Source organism: Myiozetetes cayanensis, unplaced genomic scaffold, assembly GCF_022539395.1.
Source record: "Myiozetetes cayanensis isolate MyiCay16 unplaced genomic scaffold, myiCay2020 scf45, whole genome shotgun sequence".
NCBI classification, from domain to species: Eukaryota; Metazoa; Chordata; class Aves; order Passeriformes; family Tyrannidae; genus Myiozetetes; species Myiozetetes cayanensis.
In genome coordinates, this window is record NW_026087687.1 from 339,098 (window position 1) to 360,136 (window position 21,039).

General features: G+C 65.6%; 3 protein-coding genes across 5 annotated transcripts in view; 1 reads left to right on the forward strand and 2 right to left on the reverse strand.

Moving 5' to 3' along the window:
- Positions 1-955: 955 nt before the first annotated feature.
- Positions 956-12,829, reverse strand: DPYSL5 (dihydropyrimidinase like 5). Of its 2 annotated transcripts, XM_050330872.1 has the most exons (13): positions 12,723-12,827; positions 8,015-8,279; positions 6,822-6,980; positions 6,001-6,180; positions 5,849-5,917; positions 5,660-5,704; positions 5,473-5,548; positions 4,878-5,034; positions 4,038-4,179; positions 3,676-3,818; positions 3,386-3,593; positions 2,120-2,288; positions 1,162-1,327 (listed from the first exon to the last, which is right to left on the reverse strand). In XM_050330872.1, exons 2-13 carry the CDS (start codon positions 8,273-8,275, stop codon positions 1,242-1,244), a joined length of 1,695 nt encoding a protein of 564 aa, XP_050186829.1. In that variant the 5' UTR covers positions 8,276-8,279; positions 12,723-12,827; the 3' UTR covers positions 1,162-1,241. The 2 variants fall into 2 exon arrangements, with proteins under 2 accessions (XP_050186830.1, XP_050186829.1); XM_050330873.1 differs by lacking the exon at positions 2,120-2,288 and having other exon boundaries at positions 956-1,327; positions 12,723-12,829.
- On the forward strand, positions 11,683-20,101 carry LOC126648172 (collagen alpha-2(I) chain-like). Its single transcript, XM_050330891.1, has 4 exons — positions 11,683-12,866; positions 17,532-17,775; positions 18,730-19,524; positions 19,829-20,101. The coding sequence occupies exons 1-4, from the start codon at positions 11,683-11,685 to the stop codon at positions 20,099-20,101; spliced, it is 2,496 nt and encodes an 831-aa protein (XP_050186848.1).
- A 49-nt stretch (positions 20,102-20,150) lies between these two features.
- DNMT3A (DNA methyltransferase 3 alpha) overlaps positions 20,151-21,039 on the reverse strand; it is a 28,896-nt gene continuing 28,007 nt past the window's right edge. For both annotated transcript variants that reach the window (XM_050330850.1, XM_050330849.1), the window contains exons 22-23: positions 20,690-20,808; positions 20,151-20,602 (exon numbers count right to left, since the gene is read on the reverse strand). In XM_050330850.1, the coding sequence (XP_050186807.1) occupies positions 20,461-20,602; positions 20,690-20,808 (261 nt within the window). In that variant the 3' untranslated portion in view covers positions 20,151-20,460. The remainder of the gene's footprint in view (positions 20,603-20,689; positions 20,809-21,039) is intronic.

Below are 21,039 nucleotides of genomic sequence, written 5' to 3' on the forward strand. Positions count from 1 at the left end.
CCTGAAACAGGTGTCAGAGGGGTGGGAACACGTGTGCAGGTGTGCTGAGGGGTTCACCTGCACACACCTGTGTGCAAACACACTCGAGAGCGAGAGGTGCGACACAGGTGTGTGCTGGGGACACCTCCCTGGGCCTGCAGGTGTGACACAGGTGTGCACAGGTGTGTGCTGGGGACACCTCCCTGGGCCCACAGGTGTGACACAGGTGTGCACAGGTGTGTGCTGGGGACACCTCACCAGGCCCACAGGTGTGACACAGGTGTGCACAGGTGTGTGCTGGGGACACCTCGCTGGGCCCGGTGACGCAGGTGTGACACAGGTGTGCACAGGTGTGTGCTGGGGACACCTCCCTGGGCCTGCAGGTGTGACACAGGTGTGCACAGGTGTGTGCTGGGGACACCTCACCGGGCCCGCAGGTGTGACACACACGTGCACACCTGTGACAGGACAGCTTGCTGGGCCCACGCTCGTGCAGGGGTGTGTGTGACACCGCTCACTGCCGGGGTGTGGGGGGTAGAGAGGGGCGGGAATGGGGGGTGTGGGGATGGGGAGGTGCAGGGATGGGGATGGGAGGATAGGGATAGAGGGGAGGGCGAGAGGGGGCAGGAATGGGGGTGCAGGAGTGCAGATGAGGGTCAGGTATGGGGGAAAGGGATGGGAATGGGGGGGGATGGGGTGTGGGAGGGGGGCCAGGGAAGGATGGGGGTGCAGGGATGGAGGTGGTGGGATGGCGATGGAAACAGGAGGACAATGATGGGGATCAGGGGGACAGTGATGGGGATTGGGGTTAAGGGTGCTGATGGGGGTCAGGGGTAGGGACTTGGTGATGGAGACGGGGCAGGAATGGGATTCAGGGGTGCTGATGGGGGTCAGGGATAGGGGGAAGGCAGGGATGGTGATGGGGGTCAGGGACGGGGTCAGGCCGGGGGCAGGAAGGGGGGGGTCCCTGCGTCTCCCCTACGCTAGTGACACAAACCACTTCAGAGTATTTCCACGTGATGCACAAACAAGTCAAAAATTCACTGATCCAAACCCAACGTGCAAACAGAAAAGGGCCGGGGGGGCACCCGCTGCCCCCCGGCCCTCCGCGGCCCCCGCACACGGCCCCGCCGCCGGCACGGCCCCGCCGGCAGCACGGGGGCCAGGCAGGGCCCCCGCGGCGAGGGGAGCCCCGCCCGAGCCGGGTCCGGCGGGCACTGGGGGCGGTGCCTGGTCCTCAGTTGGGGGACAGGTCCCCGGCTCTACCAGATGCCGCTTGACCGGCCCCCGGGGGGAGCGAGAATCCGGGCCGAGGCTCGTTTTGGAACGTGGTCATCGATCTGAGAACCTGCCGGGCACACGGACGGACAGCGGGTGTCAGGGTGGGGGCACTCGGCGCACGGTCCTGCAGAACCCCTCACCCCAGCACCACTGGCAATGGGGACAGCCCCCCCAGCACTGCGGGGACAGGGGATGCTCCATGTCCCCTCGCTCCTGCCCTGGCTGTGCTGGATGCAGTGGGGGAGCACCGACCGCTGCCTTGTGCAGCCCCTCTATGTACCTGCATGGACGTTCAGCCCCCAATGTCCCATGTCCTGCCTCGGGGGAGCATTGTCCAGGCACAGCGTGGGGAGCTGGGACTGCCCAGCAGCAGCTCCATCCTGCCTGGCTCAGATCCCCAGACTTGCACAGACCCCCAGCCACTCCCCCGACCAGCCCAGACCCCCGGCCAGTGCAGCCACACAACGGACAGTGCATGGAGGGAGGGACAGGCAAGGGTTGAGGGGCTGCAGGTCCAGGGAAGGGGGCAACTCTGCTCTGCCATGGCTCCCTGCCTGGGAGAAGGGGGCTGCACCCTGCCGGAGGGGGGTGATGGGGACACCCTAGGGGGGTGATGGGGACACCCTGAGGTGGCAGTGGAGACCTTGAGGAGGGGGATGACAGGACAGCCTGGGGGAAGGACGGCGGGACACCCTGGGGTGACAGCGGGAACACCCCGCGGGGCGGGGGGGGTGATGGGGACACTCCGGGTTGCAAAGTGCCCAGCCGGTGACGGACACTGCCGGATATGGGGCTGCCAGTGAGCCCGGGGGGGCCCGAGGCGTGGGGGCCGGGCCCCTCACTGTGGCCCTGCTCTTACCGGAGAGGCTGAAGCTGGACTCGTGGAGGTCCCTCATGCCCCCGTGTCGCGTGGCCGGCCGGGTGGGCGTATCGGCCAGGGGCGTCCCCGTCTCTTTTTTCCCAGCATGCACAACCACGGCCACGTCCCCCAGGTACGGGGTGCGATCCACGCCCCGCAGCTTCAAAGTCTGCCGGGAGCGAGAGAGAGCGGAGAGAGCGTCAGCACCCACCGGGGGGAAGCTGCGGCCGGGGCTGGGGGGCTCGCGGTGCCAGCGGGCTGAGGGGTGCCAGGGCCCTGCAGCGGGGTGCGGATCGGCCGGGCGGGGAGAGGGAAGGGGCTGGGCATGCTGGGGCTGGGGAGGGGGCTGTGGTGTGGGGACGGGGCTGCAGCTGGGGAGGAGGTTGAGGCACGGGGAGGGGGCACTCAGCAGGGTGCTGGGCAGGCTGTGGGGCTCTTGGTGCAGAGCAGCAGGAGCTGGGGCTGGGGGAGATGGGTGACCCTGGCAGAGCAGCCCCTCGCCCTGTCCCCCCAGCAATGCCAAGCCAAACCAAGCCATGCCATGCCATGCCATGCCATGCCATGCCAAGCCAAACCAAACCCATGTGACACCCTGTGCCCTCCCTGCAGACACACAGCTCCAGCCAGGCACTCCAGTGCTGGTGACCAGCTCCCTGTGACAGTGCCAGGTCCCCCCTCGCAGTACCAGCACCGCCCCAGTCCCCCAGCACGTCCCCTACAGCCATGGCACTGGGGCACAGGGTGGGCTCTGGTGCTGGGGGCTGCCAGAGCTCCTGGGTGTCGCGGCTGGGCAGCCCCAGCCAGGCGTGTCTGGTGCACGTGGTGCCACTCTGAGCTGTGGAGCTGCATCCAGCAAAGAGCAGAGAGCCAGGACAGAGGGGCAGGGGGGCCTTGATGTTCAGCCTTGGGATGCCCATGGGCCACACGAGCGTTGGGACAACTGACAACTGTTTCCTTGCACTGCTGGCAAGCCAGCAAGGACCCAGGGAAGGGTCTCCATCGCACACCCACCTGCAGGGACCCCTTGTCCCCTGAGCGAGACACGCCGTGCTCTTGTCACATGCCCCAGCGTGGCACTGGCTGTGGCACAGTGTGGCACGACACTGTGGTGGCACAGACCCTTCTTCCACACCACTGGGACCACTGTGGCCACTGACCCCTTGTCCCGTGCAGCACCCCACACGATGCAGCCCTGCCCCACACCGTGGCATTGCTCTGGCACTGCTCTGCCTCGGCCACAACACAGCCCCTGGCCCCCCTCTGTACCTTCTCCCGCTGCACCAGCTTCTTGTAGGCGACGTCGGGGAAGGAGCGGAGCGGGCAGAACTTGCCGGTGCCCTCGGCGCACATGAAGACGCCGTTCTCGTAGACCACGCGCCCGCGGCTGATGGTGACCAGGGGCACCCCGTGGCACCGCATGTTCTCGTACAGATTGATGTCCCCGCCCTGCACCTGGGTGCTGGCCGAGATGGTCCTGGGCAGGGGGATGATGCGGTGAGCGGGCACTGGCGGCACGGGGAGCCCCTCCCCAGCCCCCTGCCACAGGCTGCACCTACTTGGTGGCCTCAGGGTCCCAGACCACGACGTCGGCGTCGGCCCCGGGGATGATCCGGCCCTTGCGGGGGTACAGGTTGTGGATCTTGGCGGCGTTGGAGCTGGTCACGGCCACGAAGCGGTTCTCATCCATCTTACCCCCCACCTGACACGGGAACAGGGGTGAGGACGTGCCAGGTTGTGTCCCATACTCTCGCCACGAGCCCCCGTGACACCCCAGGGGTGCTGCTGGGGCTGGGACCCTCGCCAAGACCCGCTGGGGTGCACTGGGGAGCACCTTGCCCACCAGCAAACACTCCACAGGATGTCCCACCCCAACAGAGCCCCGAGGCCAGCCCCGTGCCAGGGGCTGGCAGTGCCGTACCACGCCACGCTCCCAGATGATGTTCATGCGGTCCTGCACCCCGCTGACACCGTGGGGGATCTTGGTGAAGTCCTCCTTGCCCATGGCCTTCTGCTTGGTGCTGAAGGGCCGGTGGTCCGAGGCCACGATGTTCAGCGTGTCGCTGCGGGGGGATAGGGCAGGCTGGGGGATGGTACCCCTGGGGCCACTTGGGGTGCCCAGGGAGCCCAGAACCCAGGGAATGGGGCACCTACACCATCGAGTGCCTGGAGACCTGGGCACCTGGGGGGCGGGGTGCTCAGAGAGGAGGGTGCCCAGGGAACGGGGCACCTGTGCAGCGGGATCCCCAAAGGAATGGGACACCCATGCAAGTGGGGTGCCCAGAGAATGGGGTACCCAGGGAATGGGGTGCTCATACCACGGGGTGCCTGGAGAGCAGGGTGTCCAGGGAATGGTGCACCCAGGGAGTGGGGTCCCTGGGGATTGGGATACCCATGAAGTGAGGTGCCCAGGAAGCTCAGTGCCTGGGGAGGAGGGTGCCCAGGGTGGGGCCCAGGAGGGGCACCCGCACCCCAGGAGCTCAGCGAGTGCTTGGGAAGTGCAGCACCCACAGAGCATGTCCCCAAGGGCACACAGGTCCAGGGAGTGAGGCACAGAGAGCTGGGTGCCCAGGACATGTGGTGCCCGAAGGACAGAGTGCCTGGATGGCACAGCACCAAGGGAGCAGGGTGATGGGGTGATGGCACATGGGAGCAGGGCACCGGGGTGTGCCAGGCACCGGGAAGCCACCACGAGGCGTGGCTGGCGGAGAGGGGGGAGGTGCCTGGCGGGCAGAGAGGGAGTGGCTGGGTGGGGCCTCACTTGGCAAGCAGGCTCATGAGGTAGGCGGAGGTGTTGGTGTCGAGGCGCAGCGGCGGCACGGTGACGTAGGCGGCGGCGTGGAACCAGTCCTGGTGGTAGTAGTGCAGCCCGGTGAGCGTGGCATGCGCCGTGGTCGTCTCCGCGTACACCACCTTCCCTGCCGGGGCGGAGGCACAGGCGTGTGCAGTGGGGCGGGCGTGCGAGGGCACACGTGTGAGGGCACGTCTGTGTGCGCTGGCCGTGCCCAGACCCCCGTGCGCCTGTCAGGCCACGAGCCCCGTGTCCGTGTGTGTGCTCACACGTGTCCCCTGGGTGCCCAGGTGTGTGTCCCGCGGGTGCCCGGTGGCTGCGGTTCCAGGTGTGCACACCTGTGCGAGGGCACGGCCCCGCGGGTACACCCGTGTTCCTGTGCCCACGTGTCTGTTCCTGCCCGTGTCTCTGGGTGCCCACATCTCTCTGCTTGTCCGCAGCTCTACGATCCATATCTACATTCCTCCAAGCCCACAGCCTCCCCAGTACCCATGTGTCCCGTGTCTGTGGGTGTTTCTGTGCCCACACGTGTCCTGGAGAGGGGAGTCCCCATCCACGTCCCTACCTTGCATCTTGGCAGCAGCGATGACATCCCCCGCAGACATGCTAGAGACATTCACCAGGTACACAGGGCAGTGGGTCTGTGGAGCGTGGGTCAGTGGCACTGTCCCTGTGGCACCCTGGCTCCATGGGGACCCCCCATGGAACTGGGATGCCCACTCTCAGCCCACCCCATGCTCAGGACCACTCACCCTGTTGGCGATGGTGATGACACGGTGCGTGGCCTCGGCTTCCAGCTGTGGAGAGAGCCATCAGTGACACGTGTGGCATGGCACAGAAGGGTGGGTGGGGGACACAGTGATGGGTGGGATGTCCCAGAGCATCCTAGCCATGACCCGTTCCACGGCTGCGGTGACAGGGTGACACCAGACATGACCTACCTCTTCGGGCCGGCTGATCTCAATGCCCTCTGGTCCTGTGATGCCCAGATCCAGCGCTTCCTTGGCTCCCTGAGGAATTTGGGGGGGTCAGGGTGGGGCTTCTGCTGCCCCAGGCTGGGGGCCCATTGCACCCCCTGTCCCCCTGTGCTCACCTCAGCCACCAGCTCTCCGTTCTCGGCGTGGACGCGGGCGATGGCGCCGAAGTCGCGGCAGGCGCGCAGGACCTGGTAGAGCTCGCTGTCCCGCAGCATGTACAGGTCCTTGTAGGTCATGAACATCTGGAAGGAGTTCACTCCCTTCTCCCGCACCAGCGTCTCCATCTCTGCCTTCACCTGTGCCAGGATGGGGGGGTTCAGTGTGGACCCGCTCCCCGCACACCACGAGGGGCCCCATCACAGGGCAGAGACAGACCCACCCCACTGGGGACATGGGATGTGGGATTTGTGGGTGACTTGGGGAGTGACAGCTGCTGAGGGGAGTGGAGGGGATTTTCTCACCCCCCAGGGGGCACTCGCTCCATCCCTCCACCCCCTGCTCTGTCTGGGGGGTCGGGGCTGGGGTCTCCCCGCAGCACAGTTGGGAGCCAGGTCTGATCCCCCTCTGGCAGCTTTGGGGGGATTGCAGGGGCTGAGCGTGCTGTGGGATGTGGTCCAGGCACCAAGCCCCCACTGCCATTCCCATGGGGGTCATGCTGCAGGTTGGGCTCCCCCCCAAGCTGGGACCACCGTCCCTGGGCATCCTGGTCCTCCCTCTGGAGTAGCACCACCCTCCCTACCTGGTGAGGGGCTCAGCCCTGCAGGGACCCCCTGCCCCAGGGAGACCCCTGAGCCCCTGCCCTGCTGAGCCCAGCTCAGAGCAGCTCAAAAGGCAGCCTGGGGGCTCAGCCCACCCCCCAGGCAGCTAATGGGATCAACGGGGATGGGAATTAGTCCCAGCAGCTGCTCCCGGGCTCCCAGAGCCGTGCCAGACTCACCTTGGGCGCCCACCAGGTGATGCCCATGTGCAGGGCGTAGTCACAGCACACCTTGGGGTCGGCCAGGCTGCGGCATTTCTCATAGGCGTCCAGCAGCGACGTCTCCTTGTCGGGCAGGACGTGGCCGATGATCATCGTCGTGCCCCCCACCAGTGCTGCCTGCAGGGTACAGGGACCATAGCTGGGGGTCGGGATTCATCCCCCCACTGCTGGCACCGATCCTGCCTGGCCAGGAGCCAAGGGAGCCCTCAGATGCCAGGCCAGCGTGGCCACATTTGGGAACGGCATTGCCCCCAGGCAGGTGGGGGCCCCGGGTGCAGGCAGGGGACCCTCCACGTCTCCCTGGCCCTACCCAGAGCTGCTCATTTGCAGCAGCACATCAGGGCACACAGCACGTCCGGAGAGCCCCATCCTGTCACCACTGGCACACCCACTGTCCCACCTGCATGATAGGCTGGATTTGGGGGGCTGGGGGCCCCAGTAGCCCCCTGGCACAGAGCCCCACACAGGGTGGGGCCGCAGGGAGCCCCCCCGCCACGGTGGCGTGGGCGGCAGGGCAGGCGCTGTGGCACCGCCGGTGTCCCCGGCTCACCCGGCCCCGCTAATCCCCAAAGCTCCTTTGCCCATCGGCCCTCATGGGAGGTGCCGGCGCGGTGCCACGAGGCAGCTGATGGTGATGGGGAGCAGGCCTGGCACGGGGTGCCTGTGGGCACTGCACTGGCCCATGTTCCCAAGGGACACCATCACTGAGCCCCCCACCCAGGGACACCGGACACCCCGGGGACAGGCACGGCCAGCGCTGGCCTGGCACAATGGCTGCTCTGTACAGGCCCTGGGACAGTGGGACAAGCTGCAGGGACAGTCCTGTGCTGGGCCCTTGACACCCCCAGGCAGTGGCACCCGGTACATGGTGCCACCGTCACAGGGAGGGCAGAGGGTCCCCGAGCCGGCACAGAGTGCCACGGCCCCAGAATGGGAGGAGAGTGCTCACAGGAAGGGGACGTGATGGACAGGGACATGGGAACAGGCTGTGCCACACCACAATGCTGCTCTGGAGCTGATGCCACTGGGCATAGCCGGGCTGCTGGGGCAGAGAGCTGCACTGCACCACCCCACAGCACAGCACACCAGCAGTGCCCCGGGGAGCCCCTCCAGAGCGGGGAGCAGACCACCACACCAGGGGCTCAGGGTACCTTGGTGCCATGGTAGAAGTCATCGACGCAGGTGGCGTTCATGAAGGTCTGGTGGAAGTGGGTGCTGGTGTCGATGCCCCCCGGGATGACGAGCTTGCCGGTGGCGTCGATGACCTTGGCGCCGCCGGGGATCATCAGCTCGCGCCCCACTTGCTGGATGATGCCGTTCTCGATGTAGACGTCGGCCTCGAGCGTGCAGTCGTCGTTCACCACCTTCCCCCCCTTGATGAGGATCCGCATGGTGGCCGCGTTGGCCATCATGGTGCTGTGGGGTAGGGGCGGTGCTGGGGTGACCGCTGGGAGCCCTCAATGGCCGAGGGGTCACCCCATTGCCCACCCTTGCCGGAAATGCCCCGGGGCAGGGCTCAGCCTGCGCATCCTCCACGGCCGTGTCAATGGATTATCCTGGGAAATCCGCGGAGAGGAGGGGCCCTGGCACCAAGCTGGGGGCTGCTGCCCCACTGAGCCCCCTGCTCCGGTGGCACCAGTCTGCACCCTGGGCAGTGGCTTCCCCTCCCATGGTCCCCGCACCCAGAGCAGGGCTGCTGGACCCCATCCCTGCCTGTCGCCCATTGCCCCTCCAGTTCCCCCAAGCTGCTGGTGCCACACATGCTGAGGGGACACTGCTTGGTGTCCCCATGAGGTAGCAGCACTCATGCCTGGGGCAGGCTGCCTGCCTTGTCTCTGTGGGTGACTGGGACTGGCACCATCCAAGGGGGTCTCTGCCCACAGCCCTGCACAGCGCCGGATCTGCCGGAGACCCCCGTGCTGCCCCAGCAGTGCCTGAGCCCCCGGCAGTGAGGGGCACCCCCAGACACGATCGATAAGTCATTTGGTGAAGGTCAAACACCATCGACCTGTTGGAGCGGGGACAGCACGTGCCAGCTATGCCCACTCGGGGGGCATGAGGTGGGCTGGGACCCTAACAGAGCCCCCAGTCCAAAGACCCCACTGCAAGAACCCCCAGGGACCCCTCCAGCAGACAAAGGCGAGCGAACCACACGTGTGCAGCGTGGCACAGCCCAGCCTTGCCAGCACAATGCTGGCACCAAGCAGCCCTGTGGGAACAACCCCTGATGCCCACCCGACCTCTGTGTCCCCAGACCCCTGGATGGGCACACTGGAGCCAGCACTGAGCCACGGGGCAGAGGGTGCTGCTGGTGGGGGCACAGACCTTTTGGCAAGGGGTCATCAGTGCCCCCACGGCCCCGCTGCCACTCTGGTGGGTGCTGGGACCCAGGCACAGCTCGAAAGGGACGGTCCTGAGCTGTGCTGACCCTTCCCAGCGCCCATCCCAACACCTGCTGGGCAGCAAATGGCTTCCCAGGCACCGGAGCTGGCAGGAGCTGTGCTGGCTGTGAGGCTGGGTCAGGCACTGCTGGCAGCTGGGCATTCCTGGAGCCACGGGCCACAGCAGCTGAGGGGGGCGAGTGGCTGTGCCCAACCAGGGACCACCACCATGCTGGGGGGCACCAGGAGCCCTTCCTGGGCCAGCTCCTGCCCTGGGGCTGTGCAGTGGCAGTGCCAGCCCTGCCGTGGGGGAGCCCAGTGCCAGCCAGTGCTCATCCTTGCTTTGGCACAGGGCAGCAGGAGCAGCTGCCGGGGTCCTGCAGGCAGCCCCTCTCGGGAATGTCACTGGCATGCACAGCTGTGTCACTGCTGAGGGACCCTCCCGAAGGACCGAGGCGGGGTGGCAATGACCTCGTGCAGCATGCCAGGTCACTATGGCAAGCTGGGCACTTGTCACCCCAGCCCAGTTGGTCCTACTGCCCCCAGCTCTGCCTCAGGTACCCAGGGAGGCCACTGGCCCATGTGAGGGCTGTGCTGGGGGGCATCCAGACCCATGGCACCACTGCCAGGGACAAGGGGAACAAAAGAGATGAGGGGCACAAGGAGGACGAGGGGTTCAGCCCCAGCCAGGGACCCTCTGAGTCCCCTCGTCAGCCAGGGTGGGCCAAGACACCAGGGCTGAGACCTGGTGGGGTGGGACCAGAGGGGACAAGCTGGTGCCCACAGTGCCACTGCAGTGCCCATCGCCCCCGTGAGCCCCCTGTGACTCCAGGGCAGGGCTGGGCCAGGCAGGAGGACGCAGGAGGGTGGTGCAGGGGGGAGATGGTGCAGCATAGAGGGGGTGCAGGGGGAGGTGTCACGTCGCACCCCGAGATGAAAGCAGGTTGTGGTGATGGATGGATCTGGAGCACGGAGCGTGCAGGGAGCAGCCAGCACCCACTAGCAGTGGTGCTGCAGCACCCACCGCCCTGAGACCCCCAGCACAGGGGGGATGGGGCACAGAGGGGCTGCCTACGGTGGGGGAAGGGGGTGGGCATGGCAGAGTGTGGCAGAGCATGGCACGGAGGGTGCGGGGCTGGCAGGGGACAGGGTATTGCTGGAGGCATAGGGGTGGGCTGACCACTGTGCACAGACAAGGACTGGCAGCTCCACACGCTGCCTGTGGCCTTGGCCACCATGGAGCCACCCACGCCACTGCCACTGCTGCCCCCACACTGCCCTCATTCTACTGTGCCAGGCCCCTTTCTCACCCCCTCCTCAAGGACCCTCTGAACTGCCACAGGAGAGCCCTGCTGTCCCTGTGCCACCGGTCCCCAGTCCCCATGCCCAGCCCCAACTGCCCACTGAGGCCTCTCTGGCACACCAGTGTCCCCAGCTCACACCAGTGCCCCCAGCTCACTCCCATTGCCCCTCAGCTCACTCCCAGTGCCCCTCAGCTCACTCCCAGTGCTCACACCAAGCATCCCTGGGGGCTCTGCCCGTCCGTCCCCCAGCCCGTGCCGCAGTGCCAGCATGGCACCAGCCCTGGTGACACCGGGGCCCTTGCCCCGGCCAGCCGCTGCAGCGTGGCGGCACAGCCAGCACCAGCCGGCGATGGCCGAGCTGGCGCGGTGGCCGGAGGTTTCTGCCAGACAACAGGCTCCCGCGCAGGGCAGAAACGCAGCGTCAGCGCCGGGGGGGCCACCACCATCCCGGAGACCCCCGCCCACCCCGCGCCGTAGCCCCCCGGCTCGGCCAGCTCGGCAGGCGCGGCCGCGGCGCCGCTCCCGGCACACAAAGCGGCGCGGCCGTTCGGGGTGCTCGCAGCCCCCCAGCCCCGCCGGCTGCCGCGGCGGCCCCCGACCGCGGGGACAGCTGTGACCCCGGCAGGACAAAGGAACCCCGGCCCGGCGGGGGCTGCCGGGGGCACCTGTTGGGGCCGGGGCGGCTGCCGGGCCCGGCCTTTGTGCCGGGGCTGCCGCATTGTGAGGCGCGGCGGGGCCGGGGGGCCCTCACCGCCCCCCGCTTTTGTCTGCGGCGGCGAGACCCCGGCACCCGCCCTGCCCGCGCCCACCCTGCCGGTGGGTGCCCCGACAGGACCCCGCTTTGTCAGGGCTGGGCTCGGCCACCGTCACTCCGGTGACACCGACCCGCGATCACCGCCTGTCCCCGGCCGGAGGCGGTGGTGGGGTGGGCATCGCCCTCCGCCCGGGAAATTTCCCGCGAGGGATTCGCACCACCACGGCCCCCCAGCCCTGCCCAGGACGGTGCCGGGGTCCCGCAGCCGGGGTCCCTCCGACCGGCCCCCGGCCAGGACGAGCTGCGGTGCCACCAAGCCACCGCCCCGGGAGGGAGCGGGAGACCCGCGGGGGCCGCGATGGGCGGGCGAAGGGCCAGGGATGCTTCCCCAGAGGCGGTGCCGCCAAGAGCGGGATGCTGCCGGCGGGAGGCCGGTCCTCGTCCCCGCGGGCACCTTGGCACGGCCCGGCCGGGCACGGGAACGGCGCGGCCACGCCCGAACGAGCGAGGAGCGCTGCGGCGGGTCTCGGTGCGGGTTTCGGGCACGGCGGGGCGTCCCGGCCCCGCTCCCTGGTGCCCGTTCCTCCCCGGCGCTGCCCGCCGGGTCACTGCGGCAGGAGGCCGGGGCAGCGGGCACCGAACCGGGGCTGCTGCTAGCGGGGGGAGCCCGTGCGGGGGTCCCCGGCGGAGAGCGGGGCCGCCCCCCAGTGCAGGGCGCTGGGCTGGGCGCAGCCCCGGTGCGGGCCAGGCCCGGGCGAGGTGCGGGGGCGGTGCCGCTGCGGTGGGTCCCGGTGCGGGGTCCGGGGGCCCCAGTGCGAGGTCCGGGGGGCACGGGGGTCTCGGCCCCGCCGGCCCGGGGCGGCCCCGCAGACAAAGCCCGGGGCCGCCCAGCACAAAGGATGCTCCGAGCCGGGGCGGGGCCGCCCGGGAGCCCCGGCGGAACAATGAGCCGGGCCCGGCGGGACCTCCGCCGCCCCCCACCCGCCACCCCGGGATGCCCTCTCCGCCGCGCCCCGCGCACCTGCTGCTCCGCTCGCAGTCGCGACACGGCGCCGACGAGGGAGCCTTGCCCGCTCGGGGCGGAGCAGTCGGCCCCGGCGCCACACCTCACCGAGGTGAGCCCCTCGCGCTGTCGCGACACCCTCGCCCTGTCGCGACAGGTGACTCTCCGTCGGAAGGCGGCGGACACACACAACCTTTCTGCCCCGCGATACCCCGGCGAGGCGCCCCGGACGGGGGTGCCGGGACACTCCCCTCCGTCCTCGCCTATCGCAATACCCGCGCATGTCGAGATACACGCACCTGTCGCGATTGGCTCACCCGTCGCGATAGCGACTCAGGTCCCGCCGGTGCGGGAAGAGCCCATCCCGGCCCAGCCCGACATCCCGGCCCCGCCCGACCGCGCCCGGCCCCGCGGTACCTCCCGCCGCCGGTGCCGCTCCCGGTGCCGCTCCGGCCGCGATCGCCTCTCACCCGAACCTGCGCCGCGGGGGCGGGGCCAAGCCCCCCCTCGGCCAATCGTGGCCTGCCGTGGCCGGGGGGGCGGGGCCGGGCCCCCAGCAGGGTGGGCTGCGAGCGGCGTGACTGACAGGCGGAGAGGGCGTGGCCAAGGCCCGCGGCCCCGCCCCCGCTCCCTGCACGCGCCGTTGCCGTGGTGACGGAGCGCGCGGGGCGACCCCCGTGACCGGTCGGGAACCCCCCCGAGCCCCCCTGAGCCCCCCGAGACCCCCTGAGCCCCCTGGGACCCCCTGAGACCCCACACGGCTCCTGCCCACAGCCCACCCCCGGAGTAACCTCCCCGGAGCATCACCCCACGGCAACCAGCGGCCCCCCATCGTCCCCCCACAGCCCCCCACGGTACCCCATGGCAGCCCCCATCGCAGATCCCTCCCATGGCATCCAACTGTTCCCCATGACCGCCCCGACAGCCCCAGAGCATCTCATCGCTCCCCCCACGGCCCCCCACGACATCCCCATACGCCCCTCCTAGCACAGCCCAGTAACACCCAGCAGTGCCCAGTAACATCCAGCAGCACCCAGTAATACCCAGGGGTTCCCAGTGCAGCCTTGTTGGACCCAGTACAGTCCAGTAACACCCAGTAGTGCCCAGCACAGCCTGGCAGATCCCACAGCACAGTGACAGCCAGTAATGACCAGTAACATCCAGTATTTCCCACTAACGTCCAGCAGTGCCCAGCACAGCCCATCTCGGTGGCCTCAGGCTCCCGATGCTGGGGACAGGACACAGGATCCCCTGGTGCTGTTCCTATCTCATCCCCTGTGAGCAGGTTCAGGGACTGGTGGCACTGGGCACCTGCTGTGCTGGATGTGGCCCTTGGCACCCGTGGTGTCGGAGCTGGTGCAGCAGTGGGGACATGAGGCTGGGGGACCTGCTGCCCCATCCCACTCCCCAGTTCCCATCCCATCCCTGCTGTGCCACCCTGTCCTAGGGCACTGCCCAGTTCTACCAGGTCCCCTCCCCTGAGCACTTTGGTGGCTCCTGGGCTGTGCTGTTTCCCCTGAATTAGAGGGCACTGGGCACACACCTTCAGTTTGTGTCTGCCAGGACCCCCAGGCCCTTCCCACAGAGCTGCCCCAGCCCATGCCACTGTCAGGAGCTCTTCCTACCTTGGGGCAGGGTGTGGAATTTGTCCTTGTCAGGTCCCTGCTGGTTCCTTCTCCAGCAGCTCCACCCCAGAGCAGCAGCACCCATGGGCACAGAGACTGGTCCTTGAATGTTTGGTCATCACAGAGTCACGGACTTGGATGGGAAGGGACCTCAACTTCATCCTATTCCTCCCCCTGCCATGGGCAGGGACACCTTCCACCAGCCCAGGTTGCTCCAAGCCCCGTCCAACCTGTCCTTGGACACTTCCAGGGATCCAGGGGCAGCCACAGCTTCTCTGGCCAACCTGTGCCAGGGCCTGCCCATCCTCACAGCCAAGAATCTCTTCCCAGTATCCCAACTAACCCTGCCCTCTGGCAGCAGGAAGCCATTCCCCCTTGTCCCCAGTCCCTCTCCAGCTCTCCTGGAGCCCCTTTAGGCTCTGGAAGGGGCTCTCAGGTCTCCCTGGATCCTTCTCTTCTCCAGGTGAGCCCCCCCAGCTCTCCCAGCCTGGCTCCAGAGCAGAGGGGCTCCAGCCCTGGCAGCATCTCTGTGGCCTCCTCTGGACTGTCTCCAGCAGCTCCAGTGTGCTCTTGGGAACCTCATTAAGATCTGATGATTAGAGATGCCTGTGCCCAAATTCAGGTGTGAACGAGACCATGTGCTGAAATCAACAACATGGATTTTATTTAACAATAAATATGAAGTAAAGATAGAAAGAAATAGAAAAGAGGAGAGGGAGGGAGAGAAAGAGAGTCCCACCCATAGATCCAGCGAAATCCCTTTGGTTCTTCTTCACCCTGGGCTTCTTGGTGGTGGGATGGAGGCCCCAGTTCATAGCTCTGTGCAAAAGGAGGGGCTGGGTGGAAAATCCACAAAGCCCACCCCTAGCTTTCTAATGTTTTCACTGTTCATACATTTTAGCAAACAAAGGAATTAGTGTTCATTGGCTACAACTTGCATAGTTCTCTTATTAATTAGTATTCTATCTTTTATTGGTTAAATGATTCTCTCTCTTTCCCTGCTAATTACTCTGAATGCTCAGTCTCTCTCTTCCTTTGGGTTGTTGGGTTTCTTGGGTTGGCAGTCCATGAGTTGGTGGTCATGATCTGCCCCTGCTGGAATTACCTTTTCCTCAGCTGGAGCTGATTTCTGCACAATTGCTGAGCTGGTTTTAGTGGTTTCTTCCTTATCTTGGGGGTTCTACCAAACGTCCTTGTGGCCATAAATTCTGTATTCTTTGTATCCACTCTCAGCGACACATCCTCCTTCACAAGCTTTGTTAACCTCCCTCTAGATCTGAGATCACTGAATTCATCTTCCTAATGCCCGGAGAGCAGAACTGTGCTCTTTAACTCCTAACAGTCCCCCGAGCTGGAGGCAGCTCTGCAGGGGGGTCTCAGCTGAGGGGGCAGAGGGGCAGGATCCCCCCCTCTCCTTCTGCTCACGCTGGGATCAGCCCAGGGCATGGGGAGTTTTTGGGATGGGTCACATCCAGCCCCTCACTCACCAGTACTCCAAGTCCTTCTCCCCAGGGCTGCTCTCCATCCATTCATCCTCAGCCAGGACTGATTCTGGGGGTTGCCCCCCTCCAGGTGCAGCACCAGCACTTGGCCTTGTCCTTTGACAGCCCTGTGGCTCCTGCTCACATCCCCCCCCGCAGAACACAGGTGCCTGAGCCACTGTCACACCTGTCAGAGCCACCACTTCCCCACCCCGTGTCCCCTCATCAACCCCAGGGGCTCCCCTCAGTCATGCTCCATCTCCCACCAGCTTTGGGGCCAGCACAGGGACCAGGGGTCCCCAGGAGTGTCACCATCCCCCCAGTGCTGCCCGGCTGGAGTGGAAGCCGAGGCAGGAGCTGTGCAGGGCAGTTTCCTGACCCACAGTTCACGGGGCAGAAATGGGGGGTCCCGCTGGGCTGGGGCCTCTGCACCCCCACACCCCGGCCCACGACTGCACGAGCTAAGGCCCCAGTGCCCTGAGGAGCTGGGCTCAGCCCACAGCCCCTGCCCCAGGACTGGGACTCCACTGCCCCCAGAACCCATCAGGACCTCATCATCTCTGGGCTGGAACCCCACCGATGCTGCAACCCCACTGTTCACCCACACCCCACTGTCCCCTGGACCCCACCACCTGATGAGACCTAAGTGCCCACCAGGACCCCACCATCTGCCAGGACCCCATTCACTGCCCACCAGGACCCCAGTTCCCACTGGAACTGCACCACTGCCTGGATCCCACCACCCACTGGAACCCCACTGCCCTCCAGGACCCCACAGTCACCTGGATCCCACCACCTTCCAGGGCCCCACCACACCCAGATCCCATCAACGGTGCCGGGATCCTCCCACCTGCTGTGACCCCATTGTCCTCTGGGATCCCACAACCCATTAGGACTGCAGTCACCAGGATCCAAGCACCAGTGCCTAAACCCCATCCCCCTTGGGACCCCACTGGGACCACGCCTTCTGGGATCCTACCACCCCTTGGGACCCATCATCTGCTGGGACCCCACCATCACCTGGACTTCCCCATCTGCACTTGGACCCCACTGCCCACCAGGGTCACGGCAACAGTGCTGGGATCCCACCACCACTGGGATCCCACCATCACTTCCCTTCCTCCAGGAATCCCTCCCCCCCCACCACTCACAGACCACACAACCACACGTAAGGTTTTTTTTTCTCTCTTTTTTTTTTTCCTCTTTTTTTCTCTTTTTTTTTTTTGCACAAAACAGGACATTTATTCAAGTGTTCTCCAGCACAAGTACATTAGAAAGGAGCTTGTCTGTATTATACTCTTCTGGGCACCAAAGAAAAAAGAAAAGGAGGATGGGATGGAAGCGGGACGGACAGACTTTCTACATCTGCTGCACGCATTGACCTTTATTAGTTCAGAACAGCTATGTCACGAGCAATACTCACACAGATACAACAGCGCCGGGCGCCCGTGGCACCTCCGGCCGTGAAATGCACAGTTCAGCGGCAATAAATAGAGAAGCGACCCTAAAAAAACAAACCAACAAAAAACGGGGGCAACGAACCGAGAGAGAAGTAGAAAATAAACCGGGGGGGGTTGGTTTGGGGCTGGGGGTGGGAAAAGGGGAGGGAGAGCAGCCGGGGCGGCCGCGGCGGCGCCAGGAATGTGGCGGCGGAGCCAAATCAAAGGGAGGAAGGAGGGTACCAGCTCTACGCGCGTATTCCTTGGGATGATGAGTACATGATTCCCACAAATAGTTAAGCGTCAGCTACTTCAATGTCTAGGCTAAAACACATGAAATCTCTCGTTTAGTTTTCAAGTACAAAGTTAAAATGCCTTTTTCTTTTTGTTTTTTTTTTTAATAATAATATATAAGAGTAAAATAATAGTGCTCTTTGAAACTCCACTACGAGAAACAAAACAGTCATTGTCCAGACAGCAGACTTAATTTAACAATATATATTTTTAATAAAATGTTTTAGCACCGTGTTTGTCCCCACTCCCTCGGCGGATCTTAAGGAATTTAGGCCTTTCTGTGTTATTTTGAGTTTTCATCTAGGGCTGTGCAACAGAATTTGTCTGGTTGTTTTTAAAAAAAGACGTGAGTCGGGTACATTAAAAACTGAACGCCTTTTGCCCCAGGCATCCCCACTGTCCCCACCGGGTCCCCGCCGCCACCGGCACCTTTTCCCAGCGGGAACCTGCTTCCCACCGGCACCGGCTCCGGAGCCGGCCTGCCTGGGATGTGCCAACGCCGCGCCGGGCCGGCCCCTCACCACGGCACCCGCTGGGACCCAGCACCCCCCCGAAGGTGCAGCAGGGCCAAGAGGGTCCCAGGAGGCGCCGCAGGGCCGGGCCGGGGGGTCCGCCGGGACCCCCAAACCTGGTACGTGGCCACACAGAACCCACCGACAGCACCGCAGGATGGTGCAGCACCAGCACCCAGAGCTGCAGGGCCACAAAGGACCAGCACCCAGAGCTGTGGGTCACACAGGACCAGCACCCAGTGCCACAGGGCCATGCAGGACCTGCCAACAACGTTGCAGGGCCGTGCAGGACCAGCACCCAGCACCTCAAGGCCATGCAGGATCAGCACCCAGTGCCACAGGGCCGTGCAGGACCCGCAAACGACACTGCGGGGCCGTGCAGGACCTGCAAACAGCACTGAAGGGCTGTGCAGCACTTGCACCTGGGGCTGTGGGGCCAGGCAGGACCCACAGCCAGTGCCACGGAGCTGTGCAGGACCTGCAAGCAGTGCTGCAGGGCCAAACAAGACTCAGGTGGTGCTGCAGGGCCGTGCAGGACCTGCAGTGCCCACTGTGCCCCACCCAGGACATGTGGGGCCACAGCAGCCCCACAAACAGGGCTGTGGGGCCGTGCGAGGCTCACACTGCACCAGGCAGAACTGTGCCCGGTGCAATGGGCCTGTGCCACCCGGCCCTGGCACCGCAGGGATCCAGCCCCAGGAGCGAGTCGGAGCCCAGAGCCCGGCTCAGAGCCTGGGGCCGTCCCACCACCTTCACTACCTGACAAAGCCGGGCCCCGCAGTGCCCCCACTGCGGCTCCCGCGCCAGCTCAGCTCCCCCCGCCCGCCGCACCCACAGAGGGGCCCCCGGGCCCCTGGTAGCACCAGGCGGGGTGGGGAGGTGGGGGGGCCCCAGGGCTGCCCCCCGCCTGCCTCGCCGCCGTCGGTCCCAGCACCTCTGAGCACCCTGGGCCGCGGGCACGGCTCGCTGCCATAGCCAGCACCCGGCAGCGAGCGCCGCGGCCCCGCACCTTTCACAGTTAGAGAAGAGACGGCGACGGGCCGAGACCCCCCAGGAGCCTCCCCATGCCGTAGCACCACCGGGTCCGGCCGCCCCACGGGCACCACGGCTGCACCCTGCAGCACCACAGCTGCCAGACCAGTAGCACCATCCACCGCACTGCCAGCACCTGCCCGCGCCCTGCCAGCTCACACCACGGCTCCTGCCACCGCAGCTCCCGGCACCGACACTGCCACCGCCACGTCCCCACGGGCACCCGTCACCCCCCAGCGGGGCACGGGGCCAGCCCACAGGGGCACCGGGGGGATGTGCTCGCTCCAAACCACGCACGAGCAGAGGAGCGATGCCCCGGCGCCCGCGGTGACACCGCCGGGGCCCCATCCCGGCTCGCCGGGGCATCGCCCTCCTGCCGCCAGCCCGGCCCCGCGGATGTAGCACCAGGGTCCGGGGCCCGCAGCCATCCCTGTGCCATGCCAGAAGCGCCCCGGCTGCGCTCCGGCACCAGCACCGTTCTGTCCCCCTTGACCTGCCGGCGTCCCCGCCACCGCCCGCAGCAAGAGCCTGTTGGCAGCACCTGTGCCCCGCGCCGCCCCGGCAGGCAGGCCCCGCGGGAAGGGGCAGGGCCGGGGGCAGGACCCCCCGCTGCCGCCGGGGCACCGGGGGACACCCAGCACCGGCTCTGCCGGACGCCACGTACGCAGAAGAGCACCAGTACGCTGTGGGAGCGCGGGGCGGCGGCGCCGGCGGGGCAGGGGGGCTCCGCCGAGGCGCTTCCGTTCGGGACAGAAAAAGGTTATTGCATGACTCAGGATGGAGACGCTTCCGCCCGGCCGCCCCGGCCCTGCCGCTCGCTCGGAAAGGCCCGGCACGTAAGGCAACGTGGAAGCTGATGTCTCGACTCACCCCGCTGTGTAAAGCACCATTATGAAGTCAGGTTGTACAGTAGTAACAGTACCTTTTATATATATATATATCTATATCTCATATCTATCATATATATATAAACTGTAAACAAGAGGTAACAGCGGCTTCTAGAATCTGCTCTCTTCAAGGTTTCCATGTGGTAGGCACCCAAAATACTGTAGAAAAGGTGTGTGTGTGGCATGTGTGTTCCCGGCCTCCCTGCCGGGCGGGTTGGCTCCATGTCACCGGAGAGCGGTGCTGGTGGAACAGAGCGAGGCTCAGCCGCCGGGCGCTGGAGCCGCCGGGCGCTGGAGCCGCCGGGCGCTGCCGGGGCCGGGCCGGCGGGCGCTGGGCGCGGACGGAGCGGGTCTCGGAGCAGAGCGGGTCTCCTTCGCCTCCGCCTCCCTCCCGGCTGGGCTTTCCCACTGCCGTTTCCCCTCCTCCGAGAGCGGTGCTGGCGACGGCGTCTCGTCTCGCCCGCTGCTCCGAGAAGCGGAAACCAAACCGACAGGAAAACCCAGCCAGAAAAGAGCGGAAAATTAAAAGGTTACCCCAAAAAAAATGGTTTTGGTTTTTGTTTCTTTCCTTTTTCTTCTTCTTCTTTTTTTTTTCTTTTTTTCTGTTTTCGTTTTGTTTCGTTTCGACTTTTTTTTTTTTTTTTGTCGTTGTTTGCTTTTTTGTGGTTTTTGTTTGTTTTTCGATAGGCTAAAGCTGACCCTTGGAAATTCAGGAGAGGACACCGACCCCTTTCGCTCGGGGAGACATGTGCTGGGTTCCCGTCGGGCTGCGAAATCCCATCTCTCTTCTGGGTGCTGACTCTTCTCTCATTCCGTGTGTTCACTTCTCTTGGCGTGGATGGGTTTGTTTCCGACTCGCTCCGTGTCACCAGTTCCTGCCCGTCTCTAAACGCAGGCAAAGTATTCCTTCAGGGGCGCGAAGAGGTGGCGGATCACCGGCACGCTCCAGGACCTGCCGAGCAGTCTCTGCCGGGCCAGGCGGCTCATGTTGGACACGTCCGTGTAGTGCACCGGGAAGCCGAAGACCCTGCGGGGCGCGGGAGGGGAGAGGAGGGGTCAGGGGTGCGGGTGGGATGTGGTGCTGCGGCCACAGAGCCCCCGGAGCCCCCCGTACCTCTCCATCTCCGTGCACCACAGGATGTCCTCCTTCTCGTTCATGAACACGGGGAAGTGCTGGTCCTTGCCCTGCTTGATGGAGTTGGAACGAGTGGTGATGGTTCGCACTTTGCTGAACTGCAAGAGGCACAGGCTGGTCACGCCGGGGGTGGGATGAAGCCCCCTGACACACTGGAGCCCCCCGACCTACCAGAACTCCCCCAACACTGGGTGCTCACAGGCACAGGCTCATCACGCTGAGCAGTGGGACAGAGCCCCCTGAGCCACTGACCGGGTGCTCACAGGCAGGCAACTCCCACCACTCCACAGTACCACCACTGTGTCCCTCCTTAATCCTCATGGGACCCC